The 22,057-nt window shown below is 42.7% G+C and overlaps 2 protein-coding genes across 4 annotated transcripts; both read right to left on the reverse strand.

Moving 5' to 3' along the window:
* Positions 1-287: 287 nt before the first annotated feature.
* On the reverse strand, positions 288-3,242 carry LOC134018197 (uncharacterized). Of its 3 annotated transcripts, XM_062458081.1 has the most exons (6): positions 2,865-3,242; positions 2,482-2,615; positions 2,206-2,353; positions 1,696-1,946; positions 698-959; positions 288-436 (listed from the first exon to the last, which is right to left on the reverse strand). In XM_062458081.1, exons 1-5 carry the CDS (start codon positions 3,230-3,232, stop codon positions 715-717), a joined length of 1,146 nt encoding a protein of 381 aa, XP_062314065.1. In that variant the 5' UTR covers positions 3,233-3,242; the 3' UTR covers positions 288-436; positions 698-714. The 3 variants fall into 3 exon arrangements, with proteins under 3 accessions (XP_062314065.1, XP_062314064.1, XP_062314066.1); XM_062458080.1 differs by having other exon boundaries at positions 288-959; XM_062458082.1 differs by having other exon boundaries at positions 288-959; positions 1,745-1,946; positions 2,865-3,240.
* A 6,484-nt stretch (positions 3,243-9,726) lies between these two features.
* Positions 9,727-10,902, reverse strand: LOC134019519 (zinc finger BED domain-containing protein 5-like). The gene has a single exon (XM_062460478.1). It carries the CDS (start codon positions 10,900-10,902, stop codon positions 9,727-9,729), a length of 1,176 nt encoding a protein of 391 aa, XP_062316462.1.
* Between the last annotated feature and the right edge of the window lie 11,155 nt (positions 10,903-22,057).

Below are 22,057 nucleotides of genomic sequence, written 5' to 3' on the forward strand. Positions count from 1 at the left end.
ACTGGGCGTCTTGTTGTTTACTATGGTGGGAACCTAATCTTGTAGCCTTCTTTCACACCCAGCTCCAATCATCAAAAATAACTCTTTTGGGGCTTAATTTTCCTTCTATATCTTAGGGGAAATACTAAACAATCAAAATGGCTTTGCATCAGGCTTTTCCAGTAGTGTAACATATAAAAGTATAAAAGTACAAAGGTGATTACAAGGCATACATCAGTAATATAATCCATAATCATTCTCCATCTTTCATAATTACAGCAGTGTGATATTATTCCACTTCAACATCCAACACATTGGAGAAAGAACCTTCTGGGTTTGGCAGCCTCCCAACTTCCTGTTCAGTCAGTGGGCGCCGAAGTTCCACTTCAGGTATAATGACACCTTGACAACGAGGCCTGAATGGACCTGCCCAGTCGATGCCATACTCTACATCGACCTAATAGAAAGATTTTAATCACTTAATGTAAATCGACAATACACTGTATGGGGCTTTAAAGAGTTTGAGAAAAGGTAGAAATATATTGGTTAGAGGATGCAGATTACCGTGAGTCCTCAAATTAGTGAGTACAAAATTAAGTGGGGATGTGTCATCTAACAAGAAAAATGAGAATCTACTAAATCAGTTTAATGCAAGTGCTATAGAGTAATACAAATAACTCCTATCTGCAAGGATTAAACATGCATAACACATGCAAACCTGTAAGGGGTCTGCCTCTAGTTGATGACGAGTCCAGAGTTGGTGAGGTGACTGATTGCCCTCGGTCCGGAGTCGGTGGTGGTTCCAGCCATCTTTGAAGAACTGAAGGTGCCTCTGTATGTGTGGAAGAAAGCTCCAGTGCAGTGCATAGAGGTGAACTTCATCATCTGGATAAAGTAGGCCCTCATGCTCCAGGTTGTAGAAGTGGGTGTAGAAAAGATCAAGTACCCCTCCAAAAACATCTCTCCACAAGCGCTCAATTCTGTAAAAAATAACAGCTAAATAATTACCAGTTAACATTTAGATGTATTTGAATTTTAATAGGTTAGCAAGAAGACTGTTGCAGCTTTTTGTTGTAACTGACTTAAAACTATTGTAATTGCTGTGTATTTTATTTTTGTTGCTGGCGTTTTCCCACAGGTACACCCTTGCACTTTGAGGTTCATGTTGTTAAATTGTCTAACTGTAACTTGTTCAACTACATGCTCTTATGGTTCTTCCCTTTGGGACTTATTTAGTTTCACAATGTATGCTTCATGTTTTGTCTACCCGCAATGTTTAGGGCTATCTCGTTGTTATGATCAGTGACCTATGCACTTTTGTAAAGCTCTCTTTTGGAAGTGGCTTTGGATAAAAGTCTTTTCGCAAAGCGTCTGCTAAAATGCATAAATGTTTAGATGCATGATATAACAGAGCTTTGAATTTCTTATTTTTATATAGATTTTATTTTATATTTAAATTGTTTTATTCTTAGATTGTTTAGTTCTTGTTTAGTTGTAATACAATAATAATAACTACAATAATTGTTACAATAATAACAATAACTAAACATTGTTTAGTTATTGTTATTATTGTAACAATTATTAAATTATTAAAACTTTTGTACCTTTACTTAATTTAAGATTCGTATATGTTTAGTGTTTGCACCTCCCTGCCACAGTAAATTCCATGTTTGTATAACATACATGGCGAATAAACCGAATTCTGATTCTGAATACCTTTGGTTGTGTACGCTTCTTCCAGAAATGTGAGAAAATTTCTGTTTACCCCTCTGCTGGTCAACATGTAGTGTGCCACATCAATGTTTTCTCCTCCTTTGTCTGATCTGACACGAGATGGCACACCATAGAGATGGATTGCTTGTCTGAAGCAATCCAGCACGGTTGAGGCACGGTTATTGGTGGCAGCATTTAGGTAAACAATGAGGCGACTGAATCCGTCAATACCACCATGCACAACAATGCGCCATCTGAAACAAAATATTTCATCTTACTTAACAAGCTGAACAAATGCTTATAAGATCACTGTAAGAACAATGTGTAAACTATAGTTTACCTCAAACATGCATTCAATTAATAGAAAAGGGTAGCAGCAACAGTGATGGATAATAGAAGTGCAATAGGATGTACTATAAAGTGACACAATTATAAACTCTTGCGGTGTACAAAGCACATCACAAGAAAGACAACACAAAACAGCCACACAAGGGCTGGGCAAGCTTTATGTACCTTATTAGTTTATGGTTTCCATCTATGTGCCATAAACTGTTTGTAGCTGGTACAGAGTACCGTCTGCGCCTCACTGTCTGCAACATGAGAGTGCGCACCACAACACCCTCTGGATCAATACGGCGCATGGACTCTTGTACACGTTGTTCTTTAAAACAAGACAAAAACAATTAAATAAACAAAAGGCTATTATTTATAGTGGTACTTTGTGGACTTTAAATTTAAGGAAAACTACAGTCTATCTGTAGGATTATAAATAAACAATAATGAACTTACTCTGAATCTTTATGCCCCGAGAGTTGAGATAGCCAATCATCATTTTGTACCCTGTATTGGGGTGATGTTGTAGGATCTCTGTCACCATGGCATCCAACTGCTGATCATCCATTTTAGTGTTCAAGTCAGAGACTCTGAATATTCCATAGAGTTTGGAGTTAATATTCATGAGTTGGTTGTGGATCCAATGTTACAGTGGCATATTCACTTCAGATTTTCTCAACAATGACAATCTTGCACTAGATTTTAAGTGGTTAGGGAACGTAAATTAGGCTGAGATTAACTTCTTGCGAGTTTTATTGCACTGGTGGGTGGGTTGACTATCTGCCTGAAGGCCTACTCGATCAACTAGCTAACTAAGTAAGTGGTTCATTCAACATTACCTTATTCCGTTGTGGGCCATCCTCCACCGAATTGTTCTTTCGCTAACTCCAAACAATCGAGCAATGTCAACAGCTGTTAACCCCGATAGTAGGTATGACTCAAGGGCACTGATGGGCAAAGGATATAAAGGTTGTCCCGCGATCCTGCTAGTGCTGTCACTTGAGACTCCTATCTTGTGTGCAACGCGTTCCAAGTTTTCAAGAACAGGTGGGTCTAACTCTGTGTCCATTTCAGCAGCTACAAGTCCTATATTTGCCATTATAGCCTCTACACGGAACAGTAGGACGTCGGGACATACATTTTCTTTTTCAACGAGATCGGCCAGCCTGGCCAAGTCTCTGGCAATTGCCCTTTTTATGTCGTCCATGACAGCAAGGATGGATGTAAGGCTAACATAATCGAATACAACGCGTTGAAAACGATTAGCCAATGGTGTGTCAAATACTGCCTACCTATTTTTGATTGACACATCTCATTAACATATTGAGATGAAGAAATACAGGAATGAATGAATAAATGAATAAATAAATGAATGAATAAATGAATGCATACACAAATAAATACATAAATAAATGTAAATTATAAGTAACTATTGATTGACAATTGTGCATTAATTAATACATGTATTCATTTATTTCTGTCTAAATACATGGATGTGGACATTTATTTATTCATTCATTTGTAAATATGGCAGGTTTGGTCCTCCATAGCTCTGGAGCAGGTTAGTGCTAATTGATATGTTACTATGGTGATTTATCGAAAGTTGCTTCCACGAACCAAAAAGAGGGGCGTTTTTTTATCTTAGCCTGAAAATTAGCTAGCTAAACCGCTTACGGTGCGTTTACACTGCAGCGACGCGATGCGAGCGACAACATGTTTTCCATTCATTTTCAATGGAGCCAGGCGAATCGCTTGCGTGGTGCATTGTGGGTAGCGACGCGACGCGATCGAGTTGAGATTTTCTCAACTTTATGCAAATGAGGAGCGATTTTCGCTAGCGATGGCCAATGGCAGTGTTTTCTTGTTTCTCGTAACGTAGCAACCATGGTAAACATTTCTAGCTTTCAGTTTTTAAGATGGAGGAGAAACTAATCGCCTGTGTGGCTGCATATCCAGTCCTGTACGATACGTCTCTGTATTTGTACAAAGACATTAATAAAAAGAATGAGGCCAGGCGCAGGTTTGCCGACGTTGTCGGTGCTCCTGGTGTTTTTTTTGTACTTTGTACTCTCGAACAAAGTTACGTTCCAGGGAGTTCCAGCCGGGCTACTACTATAAGCCCGGCTGGAACTCCCTGGTCGTATCGACAGATTAGCAGAGACTTTGAGTACTATAATAAAACGTTTTTACACATGTCAACGTGTATGTCTATTAAACAGTTTTGTATTTTGTATACAAGTTGTATTTTGATCGATGTTGCGAGTACGTAAATCCAAGTCTGCACACTTGGCCATGACAACTACAACAGTGACTTTAGAGAACTACAATTCTACATTAATCTGTTTGATACGCCCCCGCGCGTGGTGAACTGTGGGAAGGCGAGCGATGGCAAGCGATTCGCGTCGCTGCAGTCTTTTTCGAGTTTAGTTTTAAAAATAGGACTTACCGAACGTGGCTGCCTCCAACACTATCAGGCGATTCCAGTTGAAAACAACAATGGCCGCCGAAAAATAATTTATATTCGTAACGGCGAGCTGCGATTGGAAGCGAAATGAAACAGGAGCTAAAAACAGAGGGTGGGGGCTTGGTCAGCACACAATTTCCAGAAAGGATGTGTGTGCGTCTCGCCAAGCTCGCGCGTGTGTCAAGTAGGGTGACCACCTGTCCCGCTTTGCGCTGTATCGCACAGCATTTTCAATATGGGACGTGCGGGACAAGGGGTGAAAATGCTGTGCGACACAACGCAAAGCGCGACAGGTGGTCACCCTAGTGTCAAGGGGCAGGATGAGTCTGAGAATTTGGAGCACGCGCGCTGTGGAACAATTCTATTGAATTCAATCATATATTGACATATCAAGGTGAAATTGCGTATGGTACTTCAGAATGATGTCATCTTGAAGGCACTAAGGTTTGGAAAACCATCAGTCAAAATTATATCTGATTTATTAACACAAAGATATTGTGGCAAAGTGTACATTTACATAAATACACTTCTTTCAGCCATTTTGTATTGCATTCCTTATTCAATTTCACCCTATAGAAAGACATGTATTCTACAAATCTTTAACAATTTTCAAGTCGATTGGATCTATGGTTCATGAGGATTAGGGTTTTGAAGGTTGTACCAAATTTGGACAGTACAGCAAAATCTATCATGGCGGACCTTATGGGTTCTTTAGGTTTTTTTGTTCCCCATGAGAAATAAGGCATGTGTACCAATTTTCAGGCATTTTGGAATAATGGGGCGCTGGGGAAATCACGTAGACTTTGGGCGTGGCTTATAGCGCCACCTATGGGCGTACATGCGAAACAGCAGTGAGAATGCTGAAAACCTGAATGGGGATAGCTGACCATGCTAAAAAAGCGGAAAATTGTGAAAATTTTGTAGAAAGTTATAAGCTGAAGCGCCTGAAAGGTATTTTTGAAAGGGGCTGGAGCTGGTCGAAGGTATAAAACTACAGAAAAGAGAAGAAAAATGCTAAAAGACTTTCAAAAGTCCTGAAATGAATGTGTAACCCACTCCCTCTGCGCGTCTGCCGCCTAGTCGAGCCCCTCGGCACTGCTGATATACTCTGCGTTGTGTTAGATGTTAGGGGTTTAGTGCGGAGAGGATTGTGGCTGAGACCATCGGTGTTTATTTTCATAGAGAAGGCTGGTTCGATCCTTAACGGAGCACAAACAGTTCTTTTCTTACTTTCTTCAGTTAACAATAAATCCACAAAACAAACGATCTTAACGTAAAAATAATACAGTGTAAAATAAATAGAAGCTAACGAAGCTAACTGAAATATAGCACTCTACCAGAATAGCTAATGCTATCCCACCGGCTAGCCACAATAGTTTTGTACAAACCAATTTTGTACACCAGTACATAAAAAAACTAATTTGTAGTACTTGACCCTACTCACTGTAACTATACACTTAATAACCAACATATGAACAAATGAGGTATTATTACAAATGATCAACATATTCACACTTCTATGGTACCCGCCCCCGATTAACCTGCCTACCTTAACGGAGCACAAACAGTTCTAAATAAGCGCGGCGACCTACCCAGAACAAGTGCTAACTACGGTGGCTCGTAAGGTACAACAACTGCCCCCTACAGGCCTTCTTAAGGCTACTATCTTACATATGTTAGAAAGGACCTGCAGCAAGATGAAGGCAGAAAAGTACAGAAAAGAGAAGAAAAATGCAAAAGTACTGGCAGTTGGAAGGTACTGCTGTGAAAGGTATTTTTGAAAGGACCGATGAAAGATGAAGGCAGAAAACAGAAGAAAAGAAGAAGAAAAATGCAAAACAATAAGGGCAAAAATTCAGAAAGATGAGCTGCAGGAAAATGTGAAAATTTAGCAGAAAAACAGTTGCTGAAGTCTGGGTTGAACGAATTTGAAGGTAAAAGGACAACACTGGAATGACTTGAACTTGCTGGAAAAACGTAGCAACCATTGGTAATTGGCAACAGACTGGCAACATTTCTAACCTAGAATCTAGGTTTGAGGTTCAAGACGGAGGAGAAACTAATCATGTGTGCCTGCACACCCAGTCCTGTTCAGACACTTAATTTAAGATGACATCAAAATAATAATTCATAGTGCAGGGTTGCCAATGTTGTCGTTGTCCCTGGTGAGTTTTTTATACTTAAATAATAAGATCATGCTACATCTAACCAGCGGATCATTTCTTGCGAGTGTGTCAAAGTGGTATTTTTACAGACTGTATTAACACCGTGAGCTTGAATAATAACCGAAGGCGTGAAGCTAGAGAGAGGATGCAATGGAAAATTTCCTACATAAGCTAGATCTACTGCTTCAAATTGAAAACGAAGACCATCTTTTGATTAAAGACAAGTTCCTTAACCTCTGTTGTCAATATCGGCAATAAAAAGTAAATACTCTTCAGTTACGAAGCATTTGTTTGTAGCTAGGTAATGAATGATAGTTATTAGACTGTATGTGACCTGGTTTCGCCGTTCTATTAGCAGCCATGATGACAGTAGCGTCACTAGAATGGCCATAACTAACAAAAGATCAAATATCGAATCTGTCCGCTGTTCTACATTGCCATCGTTTATACCATGGTCTGGGTGAATACTCGATTCTGATTGGCTGCAGGCGTGAAGCTAGAGAGAGGATGCAATGGAAAATTTCCTACATAAGCTAGATCTACTGCTTCAAATTGAAAACGAAGACCATCTTTTGATTAAAGACAAGTTCCTTAACCTCTGTTGTCAATATCGGCAATAAAAAGTAAATACTCTTCAGTTACGAAGCATTTGTTTGTAGCTAGGTAATGAATGATAGTTATTAGACTGTATGTGACCTGGTTTCGCCGTTCTATTAGCAGCCATGATGACAGTAGCGTCACTAGAATGGCCATAACTAACAAAAGATCAAATATCGAATCTGTCCGCTGTTCTACATTGCCATCGTTTATACCATGGTCTGGGTGAATACTCGATTCTGATTGGCTGCAGGGGTGTCCATTATCGGGTGATAACGGACACCTACTACGTAATTGCAGCAAAACTGTCTTTTCACCGTTCTAAATTATTCCGTTGGCTACATAGTATATGAGCCTGTAGAAAGTGTCTGAAATAAGTAACCATAACAATCAGGACGGAATCAAAGCCTCCATTTACAAGTTTGAAAGACTTTAACAAGCTAACTTGTATTTACAACAATGAGTGACTTCAATATGTATTTTAACCTATTTGAAAAATGTTACTTTTCTGAATGTAGTGTGTCAGTGTCACGTAACCGCTCATCTCATATCCCATTCGCTATTCACCTCGCAAGTCAATCTACTGCAGACAGGCTGCGGCCAACACGACAGTAGCAGCAACTCTACACATGGCCAATTATTTTCTTCTTAAAAATCTTGATTTTATTTGGGGACAATGACATGGCTCGATAGCTGGCTAGTCATGTTGTTAAATTACTACTGTCAAATTATAATTACTGTTTGGATAAAATGTCAACTTTGATGTGGTCATCTCACATCCATTAGCTATTCAACTTGCTCCACAGGCTGCGGCCGTACTGTAGCCTAGTACTAGTTTTGTTCGTGAAAATCTTGATATTGATTTTGGGACAGTGACATGGCTGGTTAGCTAGCAAATCTTATTGTCAAACATACTGTAAAATTATATTTACTGTTTGTCAACCGTACACAATGTTATTGCCTCTGAATCTTGCTAGCATAACGTTAGCTTTCGGGCTAATAGCTCAGCCAAGGGAAAGCCGGTGTTGGTTCTATGAGCTGAGCGGACTATAAAATATCAGAGTTGGCTAACGTTAAAACAACGTTAGATTTCATTTGCAAAACGCCTGAAAACATAAATTAATGTTTGTAAAAAAAAAATTGTTGGCAAGTGACCATGGGTTAGGGTTATAGTTAATGATCAGGGGCCCGTTCTCCGTACGTCACTCAGTTAGCTGGATTTGATTGTTGACGATTTGTCATTATCTTGGATTGTTCGGTTCTTTGAAGCTCATTCTGGACTTGCTGTCATAGCAACAAGTTCTTTAGCTTAAACCTGCTCGGGAGCAGGTTTATTTTATGTAAACAAGATTTGATTGCGACTATATAAGCAGAGGTGATACAGGAAGTCTGTTACAGACATGTCTTGTCCGTTTTACGACAACAATCTGTTGCGGAAGGTGCAAGAATAATTAGCAGAATTTAACATGAAACCGAATTCATTGCTCATTACGTGATAGATAGATCCAAGCACAGCGCGATATGCTAATAGTAATAGCCTATACTTTTTGAGAGGGTGTCATTTACATCATTTCTAGGAAATCAACAAAAAGGTGGAGGAGTCGCAGCTATTTTCTCATCTAAACTGTTGTTCAAAATCACTGGGCTAGGTGAATTTACATCAATTGAATATCTTGCTATAGAGCTCAAAACCGAATCAATACTTTTTGTTATTATATATCGGCCACCCAAGCACTCGCCGATATTCATACAAGAATTCTCTGAACTATTATCACTATGTGTCACTAGATATGACAAAGTAGTTTTAAACGGAGACTTAAATATCCAAGTAAATAAAGCAGACCCAAGAACTATTGAGCTCTTAAATCTCCTCGACAGTCTCGACCTAACTCAACACATAACAGACCCAACACACCGGCACGGAAACACACTAGATTTAGTAATAACAACTGGACTAAACATCAATAATATTTCAATAACGGATCTACCCCTTTCAGACCATCATTGTATATTTTTTAATGTGGAAATCATCCTAACAAAAACCACAAAAGAATTCTTAGTCCAAAAAAGACATCTAGACCAGTGGTTCCCAAACTTTTTCTGCTGGGCCCCCCTTTGGTACATAAATCTTTTTTTCGCGCCCCCCCCCCCCCCCCCCCCCACAAAAAAACAGGACACACATACACATATTTTGTTTTCAGACTCCATTGCAGTTTATTATTTATATTTGCACATTGTAATTAATACAAACCTCAACCTTTTTTGAACAAATAAATGTAAACTGCCATAAGCCACAGGTTGCAAAAACCGATGTAATTATCTTAATTGTAACTGTTTTCAAGCATCTTAACTGTGTAATTATGTTCAGTGTAACAGGTTTCTTTTTTTAATATTCAACATTGCTATCAATGCATTTTTCAAAAATTGTGTCTCTGCAAAAATGGGTTTTAAAACATGAAACATTAAAACATCTTTTCAGTGACTGGTGTGGGCCTGCTTCATGCTGCAGATCTTCTCAAATCTGGGTTGCAGGTTTGAGATTGCCATTCTGAGTTCATTTTCAATGTCCAGCTTTGATCTGTATTTTGTCTTGATTGAGGCCACAGCAGAAAAACCTATCTCACATAGGTAGGATGTGGCAAAAGGAAGAAGTATGGCCAGGGCTCTCTTACCTAGCAGTGGGTAAACTTTCTCCACTCCAATCCAAAATGCAGCCAGTGTCTTTGACTGAAACTGCAGCCTCATTGTTGAATCAGAGGTGACATCAATTAACTGTTCCTCCTCCGATGTGCTGAAGTCGGCAGGTGGTGTTGCACTGAAGGGGTCACGGATCCAGTCATATTCTTTGGATTCCTGCATCAGGAAATATTTCTGGAAATGTTTCTGAAGGGCAGAGATGTGTGCATCCATGCATGGGATCACTGTGTTCTGCAGTTTGTTCTCTTCAATGAATGATTTCAGGTTCTCAAATGAGTCCACATTTCCATCTTTCACTCGATGCAGCCACATCTCAAGTTTTCTGGTGAATGATGTGATTTTATCTGCCAGATGTGGGATGTGTGTATTTGCGCCCTGCAACTGCAAATTCACTTCATTGAGTTTCAGAAACATGTCACTGAGGTATGCAAGTTTCATGAGGAACTTATTACAGTAAAATTTGTGGGCAAGATCATTGCCCTCTTCTTTCAAAAAGATGCTGATTTCATCTCGCAGTTCAAAGACCCTGGACAGCACCTTCCCACGTGACAGCCATCGGGACTCGCTGTGAAACAGAACAGCTGTATGGTCGGAGCCCATTTCCTCGCACAGTGCCGAAAAAATCCTGGCTTTGACAGGTCGTGTTTTGATGTAGTTGACGGTAGCAATGACGTCAGTCATTACATCGTTCAGCTCAGGACTCAGCTGTTTAGACGCCAGTGCTTCGCGGTGTATCATGCAGTGCGTCCACTGCACATTGGGGTTGACGCGCTTGATGAGCGCTTGCAGCCCTCCCCGTTTCCCAGCCATTGCCTGCGCCCCGTCTGTGCAGATCCCCACACAGTCCTCCCATTTCAGATTGGCCTCTTTCAAGTAAGAGTCAATGATTTTAAACAGTTCTTCTGCTGTGGCTCTGCCAGTAATTTGTTTGCAGAAAAGCAATTCCTCCCTCATGTCATCTCCATCTATGAATCTGACGTAAGTTATCAACAAACAGTCTTTGTTACTGTCAGTGGCTTCATCCATCTGCAGAGAAAAGCGGCTGCTAGCACTTTATCATTAAGCTGCTCCTCTATGTCCTTTGACATGTCATAAATGCGCCTGCCGATGGTGTTGTTGGACAGAGGAATAGCCCTTAGTTTGCTGGCTGCAGTGTCATCAAGAATTGTTGAAACCATGTCCATAGCACAGGGAAGTATTAATTCCTCCGCTATTGTGTGCGGCTTTTTACACTGTGCCGCTCGGTAGGCAACTTTGTATGAGGCGAGTTGAGCATTTGCCGGCACAGATGCAGCTTTAGTAAAGCGAGACTGTTGTGCACGGCAGTTTACGAGTTTTTGTCTGAAAAACTCAACTGGTTTGTCTTTGTGCTCTGGATGTTTTGTCTCCAAGTGGCGTCTTAGCTTGTTCAGCTTCAAGCTGTCACAAGCTAGCACTTTGAGACAGACAACACACTGCGGTCTCTCCTCATTACCCACCGTTGTACAGGTGATGCCAAAGACAAGATATGTCTCGTCATATTTTCTAATCTTTGCCTTTTGCTTTGGAAGCACATTTGGTGATGCTTCATCCTGCTTTTCGTTTAAACCCTGTCAAAAACTTGTCCATGTTATGCTAATGTTATGCTTATGCTTATCGAATGATTCATTCATTCCATGCGGCGGCCCGCGCTCCCGGCCCACGCCCCCCCTGCAATGTCTCTGCGCCCCCCACTTTGGGAACCACTGATCTAGACGATAGAGCTATGAAATTTTCTGAACAATTTTCTCTATATGAGCCAACTAATCATGAATGTTCTCTGAATGAAATGGTAGAGAACCTCAATGATGCACTATTATCTGTGTTAGACTCTGTTGCACCACTGAAAACCAAAAAGAAGTCCACAAGCAGAACCTCCCCATGGCTGAGAAATAAAAATGTTAGTGAAACTAAAAGAAAATGCCGTGCAGCAGAGAGAAAATGGAGGGAAACAAAGATCACTATCCACTACAATATCTACAAAGATACACTAACCACCTATAACAAAACATCCGTCTAGCAATGAGAGAATATTTCTCCATTATTATTACAGAAAATGCCAGAATTTTTTTTCTCCACCATTGACCAGCTGCTAAACACTGTCCCTGCCCTCCCTTCATCCTCAGCAGTTAAATGTGAAGAGCTTGCTTTGTTCTTCAAGAACAAAATAACTTTGATCAGAGCTAGTATTATTAATAGTGGGGATGAAACTGACATCAGTAGATTCAGCAACATAACCATGAGCACATTTACATGTATCACACTAAGTGAACTTTCCAAAATAGTCAGCGAATCTAACTCCACAACCTCAGATATTGATCCTATACCCACAACATTCTTTAAGCGAGTGTTTGATAGTGTCTCAGGTCCGGTGCTAGAGATTATAAACACATCCCTTAGAACTGGCGTCTTCCCAGATGCCTTCACAACAGCTGTTGTAAAGCCCCTTATGACAGCCAGCCCAATGCTGCGCTGTTGTAGTGTTGCCCCAGGCTCTGGTACGACGCGCTAGGCGGCTATTGGTTTACCTGGTGCTCGTCTTTAATAAGTCCAAAGGCCGGCTAAGGAGATAATACCCTTTATTCCAGGATGGCTGGTGCAAACAAGACATATACACGAGACAATACTCCGCCGAAACGGTCAAAACCATTTGCCCTTCCGGGGTCAACACCTGGCTCTACCTGTCTCCCCCTGGCTCATATAGCCGAGCCAAACAGCGCCACCCAGTGTACAGCCATAACCATTACAATACAAATATTTGGCTCTTACACCCCTACTGAAGAAATCCAAATTGGATAACAGTATACTTGCAAATTACAGACCAATATCAAACCTTCCATTTATTAGTAAAGTACTGGAAAAGATAGTATTAGTCCAATTAAATTCTTTTCTTGAAGAAAATAACATCCTGGAAGTCTCACAGTCAGGTTTCAGTAAATATCACAGTACTAAAACTGCTCTCACCAAAATAATTAGCGACCTCAGACTAAACTCTGATGCAAATAAAGTCTCTATCCTTATCCTGTTAGATCTCAGTGCAGCATTTGATACCATTGATCACGACATTCTAATCAATAGACTGGAAAAGCTTATTGGGTTCACGGATAGTGTATTAAACTGGATGAAATCATATATCACAGGAAGGAAGTTTTATGTTAGTTTAGGAGACCATAGGTCTAAGATACATGAGAACAGCTACGGGGTTGCTCAAGGAAGCTGCTTAGGGCCATTACTTTTTTCTCTTTATATGTTACCACTATGCGACATAATCAGAGAACATAACATAGATTTCCATAGCGATGCGGATGACACACAACATATATATCCACTGAACCCAACGATGCACCGGCCATCAAATCCATTACCAACTGCCTGTCGGTGTCACGTCTGTGTGTGCGTGTTCCGCTGTTTTGTTTGGCCCCGCCCCCTCCAGGTGTGTCTCGTCTTGTCTGCTCGTTAGTGGGGTATTTAGTCCATTGGGTTATGTTTGTCCTGTGCCAGTTCGTCTTGTGTGTTTCTACCGAGCGTTCCCGCGTACCTGTTACCTGTTCTGTTCCTGCCTTGTGCTCAAACTTCCCGTGCTTAGACCTCGATTGGACTGTCCCCGACTACTCTACCTGATACCGGATTGTTCCTTCGCCGCCTGCCTGTGCACCGATCACCTGCCTGTCCACGACTACTCTACCTGATACCGGATTGTTCCTTCGCCGCCTGCCTGTGCACCGATCACCTGCCTGTCCACGACTACTCTACCTGATACCGGATTGTTCCTTCGCCGCCTGCCTGTGCACCGATCACCTGCCTGTCCACGACTACTCTACCTGATACCGGATTGTTCCTTCGCCGCCTGCCTGTGCACCGATCACCTGCCTGTCCACGACTACTCTGCCTAAATAAACCCTATTGTTTTGGAAGCTACCTGCTGTGTCTGAGTCTGCATCTGGGTCTACCTCTGTGCGTGAGCCGTGACAGTCGGCAATAAACAAATGGATGAATGATAACTTTCTTAAATTAAATGAAGACAAAACTGAAGTCCTACTATGTGGCCCCAAATCCAAAACAGAGATGCTTACTAAGAATCTAGGAGGTTTAACCCCCTGGCTTAAACCAGAGGTGACAAGTCTCGGTGTAATCCTGGACTCAGATTTGAATTTCAACTCTCACATTAATAAAGTGACCAAAACAGCTTTCTTTCACCTGGGGAATATAGCAAAGGTACGACCATTCATAAACCAAAATGATGCAGAGAAGTTAATTCATGCTTTTATATCCAGCCGGCTGGACTACTGTAACGCACTTTTCACTGGTCTTCCCAAGAAAACCACTGAAAGATTAAAGCTCATTCAAAATTCTGCAGCCAGATTATTAACCCTCGTGCTGCCTTCGGGTCACATGACCCAAAGGTTCATAACGAACCATCGTTGTGTTTACCCAATTTTACCCAATACAAAAACAAATACAAATAATTTTCTTTTAACCATTCCAATGTGGGGGGTCTGAGACAGCCCGACAGTTAAAAGAAAATGCTTCACTTTGTTTTTATGAGGTAAATTTGTCGCAATACGACGGTGGGTCACAATGACTGATGGGTCAGAATGACCCGAAGATAACACAAGGGTTAACCAAAACTAAAAGGAGAGAACACATTAGTCCTGTCCTAGCTACTTTACACTGGCTCCCTGTTACCTTCAGAATTGACTTTCAGGTCCTTTTCCTCACATACAAAGCTCTACAAGGACCAAGCTACATTGCTAACTCTTTTATAAACTACACACCAGCTAGAACACTGCGATCATCAAATGCAGGCCTATTACAGGTCACCAGAAGCAGTCACAAGAAGATTGGTGATGCGGCCTTTGTCAATTACGCCCCCAAACTATGGAACAAATTACCCATAAATATTAGGGAAGCAAACACGCTAAACATTTTTAAAAGACAGCTTAAAACTTACCATTTTACCAAAGCATTTAAGTAATTTTATCGCAGAAGGGTTTTACTACTTTTATTACAGTTATATTATTGTTTGCTATTTTAATTATTACTTTTATCACTTGTATTATTGTTTTTATTGATTCTATGTAAAGCCCCTAGAGCTGCAATTCTTGTATGAAATGTGCCATATAATAAAGTCTTATTATTACAGTGAAAATAAAAGTTATCTATACTATATATTTTGCTCACTAAATTATCATTATTAAAGCTAAAAGTAGCTCTTAACTTGCCAATTTAGGGGAAACTGAGCGTGTAAGTCCTAATTTTAGGACAATTTTATTTTGTTGTTCTTAGAGTATTTCTCAAAATGTTATAGTGCTATAACCAGATAATAAATCTGTGTGAGGTAAGGGTTGTCAAAAGGACTCCTAAATCACTAAAACCAAGTTACAAACAATTCTAAGTCTGTTGCTTGCAATCCGCCTTGGAACACAATCATGTTAGAAACATTTTGTGATAATGTGCTTTTAAAGAGGTATCGCCTTAATCGCAAGGGTATTATGATTGTTGTAGAGTTAATCAGGGATGCAGTCACTTAAAGAAGCAACCCAATAACACCAGAGATCAAGGTTTTTGACAACTCTACACTTCTTGGCCACAGGAAATATGCTGCTATGCAACGCAGACAAACTAGGTATACAGGTATATCTCAGCCATCTGTCAAAAGAACATTGCATCAAACAAAAAATGCCCTCTCCAGAACCCATATCAACAATTTACACGGCTGCTTTTATACATTTTGTCACGGCCACAGCCGTGCCCCCCCCCAGTTTCAGTTTTTTGTCCTGCCCTAGTGTTTCCCTGTCATTGTCTTCACCTGTCTCGTTAGCGTCATTGTGTCCACCTGTGTGTCGTTTGGGTGTGCATTTAGGTTCCTGTTTTGTGTCCAGTCTTTGTCTTGTCCTTACCATACCTGTCCCTGTGAGTGCCCTATATGTTCCCCGGTTTTTTGAGAATTAAAACCCTTGTTTCGACCATGCCTCGCATCTCTCGTGCATTTGGGTCCTACCCCTCCTCACACCCTGACAGAAGGACAAGACCACAAATGGACCCAGCAGAGAGTTCCCTGAACCCTTTCCTAGGGACCCGACTTGCCCTTGGTGGACCCCGAAGCCTGCAGCGGAGGGCCCACCCAAAGTCCGGGTTCCTACCCCGGCTCCAGCCCCAGCCTGAACCCCGACTCCAGCCTCGGTCCTGCCCTGGGCCCCTGCCTCGATCCTGCCTTGTGCCCCTGCCTCATTCTGAGGTTGTGCCGCCCTGCGCCCGGACGAACAAGGTTGCGCCGACCAGCACCCAGACCACCGAGGCTGTTCCTCGTTCTTGCCCTGTGCCCCAGCCTCGTTCCTGCCCTGTGCCCCAGCCTCGGTCCTGCCCTGTGCCCCAGCCTCGGTCCTGCCCTGTGCCCCAGCCTCGGTCCTGCCCTGTGCCCCAGCCTCGTTCTTGCCCTGTACCCCAGCCTCTTTCTTGCCCTGTGCCCCAGCTTCGGTCCTGCCCTGTGCCCCAGCCTCGGTCCTGCCCTGTGCCCCAGCATCGGTCCTGCCCTGTGCCCCGGCCACCGCCTCCTCCGCCAGAGGACGTCTGGCCACCTCCTCCTCCGCCTGAGGACTGCTGGCCACCTCCTCCTCCGCCCGAGGACTGCTGGCCGCCTCCTCCTCCGCCCGAGGACTGCTGGCCGCCGCCTCCTCCGCCCGAGGACTCCTGGTCCCCTCCTCCTCCGCCCGAGGACTCCTGGCCGCAGCCTGCCACCGTGCCCACGCTCCCAGGCGCCCCCTCGTCCGCGCCCCCTCGTCCGCGCTCCCAGGCGCCCCCTCGTCCGCGCTCCCAGGCGCCCCCTCGTCCGCGCTCCCAGGCGCCTCCTGTCCCCTGTGCCCGTCCCCTGTGCCCGTCCCCTGTGCCCGTCCCGCCCCCGGGTGGTTCCCTGGACCTGCTACGGCCTCCGGGCCGCCGGCCTTCTGCCCTGCCTCCGGGTTGACCCCCGGACCTGCCCCGACCCCCTGCCCAGCCTCCAGGCCGGGCCCCGGACCTGCGCTGGTCCTCTGCCCTGCCTCCGGGTCGACCCCCGGACCTTCCCCGGCCCTCTGTCCTGCCTCCGGGCCGACCTCCGGACCTGCTCCGGCCTTGTGGGACGAGAGGGGGGTACTGTCACGGCCACAGCCGTGCCCCCCCCAGTTTCAGTTTTTTGTCCTGCCCTAGTGTTTCCCTGTCATTGTCTTCACCTGTCTCGTTAGCGTCATTGTGTCCACCTGTGTGTCGTTTGGTTCTGTGTATTTAGGTTTCTGTTTTGTGTCCAGTCTTGTCTTGTCCTTACAATACCTGTCCCTGTGAGTTACCTGTCCCTGTGCCCTATCTGTTCCCCGTTTTTGAGAATTAAAACCCTTGTTTCGACCATGCCTCGCATCTCTCGTGCATTTGGGTCCTACCCCTCCTCACACCCTGACAGAAGATAGGGCACTCACAGGGACAGGTATTGTAAGGACAAGACAAAGACTGGACACAAAACAGAAACCTAAATACACACCCAAACGACACACAGGTGGACAAAATGACGCTAACGAGACAGGTGAAGACAATGACAGGGAAACACTAGGGCAGGACAAAAAACTGAAACTGGGGGGGGGGCACGGCTGTGGCCGTGACACATTTTCACTATTTGTTTACGAGATGCACATGTAAGAGGCTGATAATTAGCTGGACATTTACTTGTTGAATTAGTGACAATTAGCCTAACATGTAAAATCTTGATTTGAACATAAAAACCTTTTCTATCTTTATTTGAATATGGCAACATGATATCTCGTTTTAGAACTTCTCTATGACAAAATCACTGACAGAGACCTCTCCTCTCTCAGCCAATCACTGTGGACATAGTAAGATTGTTGACATCATCCACTGCAACAAGGTTAACCTTTCTCTTGGTTTAAGATTTCTCCCGATTCCTTAGTAAAAGTTGGTCTCAACAGCTTTGTGAATAGGTTTTGGGAGTAAATTCTTAGCGAAGAACTTTTACTGCTATTTAGGAGAACTCTTAGTGGTTAGATCAAATGTTTTTTGAATACGGCCTCAGATTTCTATCATATCTGAAGGCCTGTTTTGCTCTTATGTGAGTAGGTGTTGGGGATAAGAATGGAAAGGATTTCATTTAACAGCTCCTACTAAGAGCTCTTACTTCATTTTGGCGGGTGTTAATAAAAACTCACTAGCCAGTTTGGCCGGTGATACATGAGTCATTAGATGAATGATACATGAGGCTCTCGGCATGGTTCTCGGTCATTTATCCCCCTGGCAGTACTTCCTAAGTTTCCCATGAACACTGTGCCGTAATGCTACGTGATAACGTTTTATACGCCCATTGGCTGCGCGCAGTTGAAGTGAAACCGGCGCGAGAAACCGTGGAAACGAACGGAGCGTCCACCAGAAAACAAGGAAGAAGTCAAACGAAGCATAGCGGATCATAGGAGGTAATAAGAGCTAGCTAGAGTAGTAAAGTAAAGTAAAAAGTTTACTTAATGCGGCGGTGGTTAGGACAAACTTATGGGGGCGAGAAGAGGAACGAGGCAGGGGATGAGGATATTGATAGCACTAGAGAAACGAAGAAAAGAAAATGTAATGCCAAATGGCTGACGGGTCGGGAATGGCTTGTGTTTGACAATGAAAATGTTGTCATGTTTTGTAAGGATTGCCGCATGTAGTCTACGCATAAGAAAAATTATGTTGCTTACTGACACAGTCTAGTTTAATGTAAATACACTGTTCTTAATAAAGACTATATTAGATCAGTTTAATTAATGCCTGCTTAGGACAAAACGTTACTGTAAATGCATGGGAAGGAGTCAATCTCATCATGACGCGAATGGACGTTTTATCCATTTACAATAAATCGTGTCCTTACTTAGTCACGTGTTGGTGATTTCACATACCCTTGCATCATACTTCTGTGCTTCATTTTACTTCATTTTCTGTGTTTTTCATGCCAACAATGTTAATAAAATGATCAAATGCATTCAGTGAAACTCATAATTGTTCTTATTTTCACCGGAAAGAATTTGGCTAGTGGAAATTCTGATTGGCTGGTGATCAAAAAAGTTCATTTAGAACCCTGGGCCCAATGCTTTGGTTCTTTACTGTAACAGACCAGTAGATCTCCTCTAGCGACACCAAAGTGTACCCAAACAACCTATTTTTTTTTTTTTTTTTTACTAGAGGACGCAATGTGATGTGTAGCTACAAATGTTAGCCTGTCGGTGGAGGTAGAATGCTTAAGAAAGCAATTCGGTTTTTGAGGCGATGAATGGGGTAGGAATTATGTATGATGTTTCTTATAATTTGTATTCATTGACCACTCGTGACATTGTTTTCAATTTTCACTGTAACTGTAAACAAAACAAATGTAACTAAATAACAATACTTGAATTGCAAAACAGAGTCTGATCCATCAAAGCGGTTCAAGCCGTCCTCTGTGTTTTTGGAGGCATGGCTGTGGACCACATCAAGCAGCACAACAATGCCCAGGGAGTGGGCCACGTCAATCAGCTGCTTTAACTCATCTGATGTGCCATAGCGACTGTGGACACAGACACACACGCACGCACACACCCACAGACAACCCCATGAAGGGTGACTTACATTTTATTCATTTAACAGGATCTTTTATCTAAGGTGTATATAAAAAGTGCAGCAAATCAAAGATTAGAAGAACAGTTCTTTCCAGTGCAAAAACAACAGTATCTCAACTACAGTGCCACAACAATATCTCAACTACAATTACATAGCACAGAACAACAAAACAATGAGCGCCCGGTCCTCTTCTCCTGTCTGGCCCCCCAGTGGTGGAATCACCTCCCCACCTCCATCAGAGACACTGACTGTCTCCCCACCTTCAAGAAAAAGCTTAAGACGCACTTGTTCTGTGATGGCATTTTTTGATATAGTTACTAAGAGTGTATTTTTAATAGACTGAGGTTGTGTTTAAACAAATGGATGTTGCAGTTGGTCTTAAGGTATTTATGATGTTGGTTTATGATGCCTGATTGAGAAGCTAGGGGCACGGAGGTTGGGGGATGTTTGAGTTCTGTGGCCTAAAGGGAGAAGGGTAGATGGATCAGTTGATCTAGCAGCTCTGACCTTTTGGCCAAGGAGATTGTGTCCTGTGTCCTGTTTGTGTTTCATTAAGGGTATCCTTACTGTCCCCATTTAGAGAAAGAGCCGTGACATCAAAAGACTTTGGTATCTTGACCTGGGGGGTTATATTGTTTTAACTGTCACTGACCAGTGTTAACCAATCACAGAGACCACTGCATTGATGAATTGATCATTTATTAGGGCATCTGTTTTAAGTGTATAAAAGCACAAGCTTTATGATTGTTCTTCATCACTCTTGCGAACGACCTGTGGCTAGCACCTCCTTCGTAATAACTGATCAGCAAAGCTTTGTTTAATATTACGTAATTGTATAATCTAAATAAATTGTATTAAAACCACATCTCTTGACTACTCAGATCTACACAGTGCCACTTGAATTTCCACCTTTACAGTTCCGGGAGTACAACGGTACTTAGGAATGATTTGCTGGACCTGATGTTAGTTTCCTCCAGGGTTTATCAATCCGAAGAACGCTAAGAACGTACTTGTGTTCTTGATAAGAACATTCTTGCCAAGCGTTTTGCAAGAACGGTCTTGCAAGAAGAACGATTTGAGATGCGTGTGTTTATGCGGTGACTTCTGGGCTGTGCTCGAAGTGGGCCGGTACTCACCGGTACGCGGTACCGGCACTTCTACATTTTACTCTTACAGACATCCCAACATGCAGACAGTCATTTCAGGGAGGTGGCTTCTTTTTCTTGCGTATCGCTACTTCTTGCATGTAGCCGGCCCGGTACTCTACCACTGACAGAGAAAGCATCAGTGTCAGAGAGATTGGAAACGACCCTAACGTTACATAAACTACACTACCCAGAGGGCACTAGGACTACTTGACTTACCTCAGATCTTGACGGCCCACCCTATCAGAAGTTCGCTTCTTAACGGTCGCTAGTTCGAAAAATCTGTCTGATGCCTGCGTAAATTCGTAACAGATTTGTCACTGCTGAAACCTAGAAACTAAGAAAGTGTGTCTAGTTTCAGGGTTTGTAAGTCGTTATGTTAGCGTGGCTTCAGAAAGGTGTTGGAAAAATTGAAGATGTAACACATTTATCCTGTATAAGAATGATTCTGTGTTCAGTATTCCTTGGGTGCAAAGAGAGGTCTAACCCCAAATCTGAACTCTGGGTAAACATACAGGACCCTTATCTTGGGGCTGAGGACTTAGAAGAAGGGGGTTGGTTTGGTTGTTTTAAGGAGATACTTTGTGACAAGGACTATAGGTGGAGACGCAAGGTCTGGTGACCATTTGTTGACACCTATGTGAAGGAGTTTACGACCACAGGACCGGAGATCCTGTTGTTGTGTTTCAATCAGGGTTGATGACGTAAACACGCGCGCACACACGCCTGCCAGGTCTATGCAAGGAGCCAATGAAGTAGAGCCATGGGACATTTGCATGCCTTTGTCTTAACCAATGACTGTAAAGAGCGGGGCTGCTTAAATAGGTAGCTAGCACAACTTGCTAGCAGACAAACTTTGTAGCACAATGGCGTGTGATGTTTTTGTCTCCTTGTGGGCCGGCCGCAAGCAATAAAGCTTTCTTAAACTTGTTCACCGACTGACTGTGCAATGCTTGATAGATTAATACTACTGACAAAAGGTACTAAAAGAATGCGTGTGCCAGAGCCAGGCACGTCAACAGATGTCCAAGTCCAACCAGAAACATTGTGTACGAATCATGAGCTTCAAACTAACGTTAACGTTGATGTGAGCGGAACAGCTAGCATCATAATGTCAAATATCATAATGATTCATCAAGAATGTCGAGAGGGGAGGCTGAGTCTGAGTTCAAATGGAGATTGTCTTTATTGTCACAAGAACAACGGTTACATTAGTTTAGATCTCTTCGCCAGAGAAGATCTAACTAATACATGAATTCAGTCATTATATACAGTCGATAGGCAGTCCCATAATTTGTACCTTGAACCTGTCTGTGAGGATGTATTGATCTTAATCAGAA

This window comes from Osmerus eperlanus, chromosome 4 (genome assembly GCF_963692335.1).
Source record: "Osmerus eperlanus chromosome 4, fOsmEpe2.1, whole genome shotgun sequence".
Classification (NCBI taxonomy): domain Eukaryota; kingdom Metazoa; phylum Chordata; class Actinopteri; order Osmeriformes; family Osmeridae; genus Osmerus; species Osmerus eperlanus.

Bases quoted from the DNA above. Each gene is read 5' to 3' on its own strand.
- LOC134018197 (XM_062458081.1), bottom strand. From the start codon at position 3,232: ATGGACGACATAAAAAGGGCAATTGCCAGAGACTTGGCCAGGCTGGCC. The intron at 2,616-2,864 runs GTAATGTTGAAT...TGGAATATTCAG, and splicing joins ATGGCCCACAACGGAATAAG to AGTCTCTGACTTGAACACTA. The intron at 1,947-2,205 runs GTACATAAAGCT...ATTTTGTTTCAG, and splicing joins GGAAACCATAAACTAATAAG to ATGGCGCATTGTTGTGCATG.
- LOC134019519 (XM_062460478.1), bottom strand. From the start codon at position 10,902: ATGAGGGAGGAATTGCTTTTCTGCAAACAAATTACTGGCAGAGCCACA.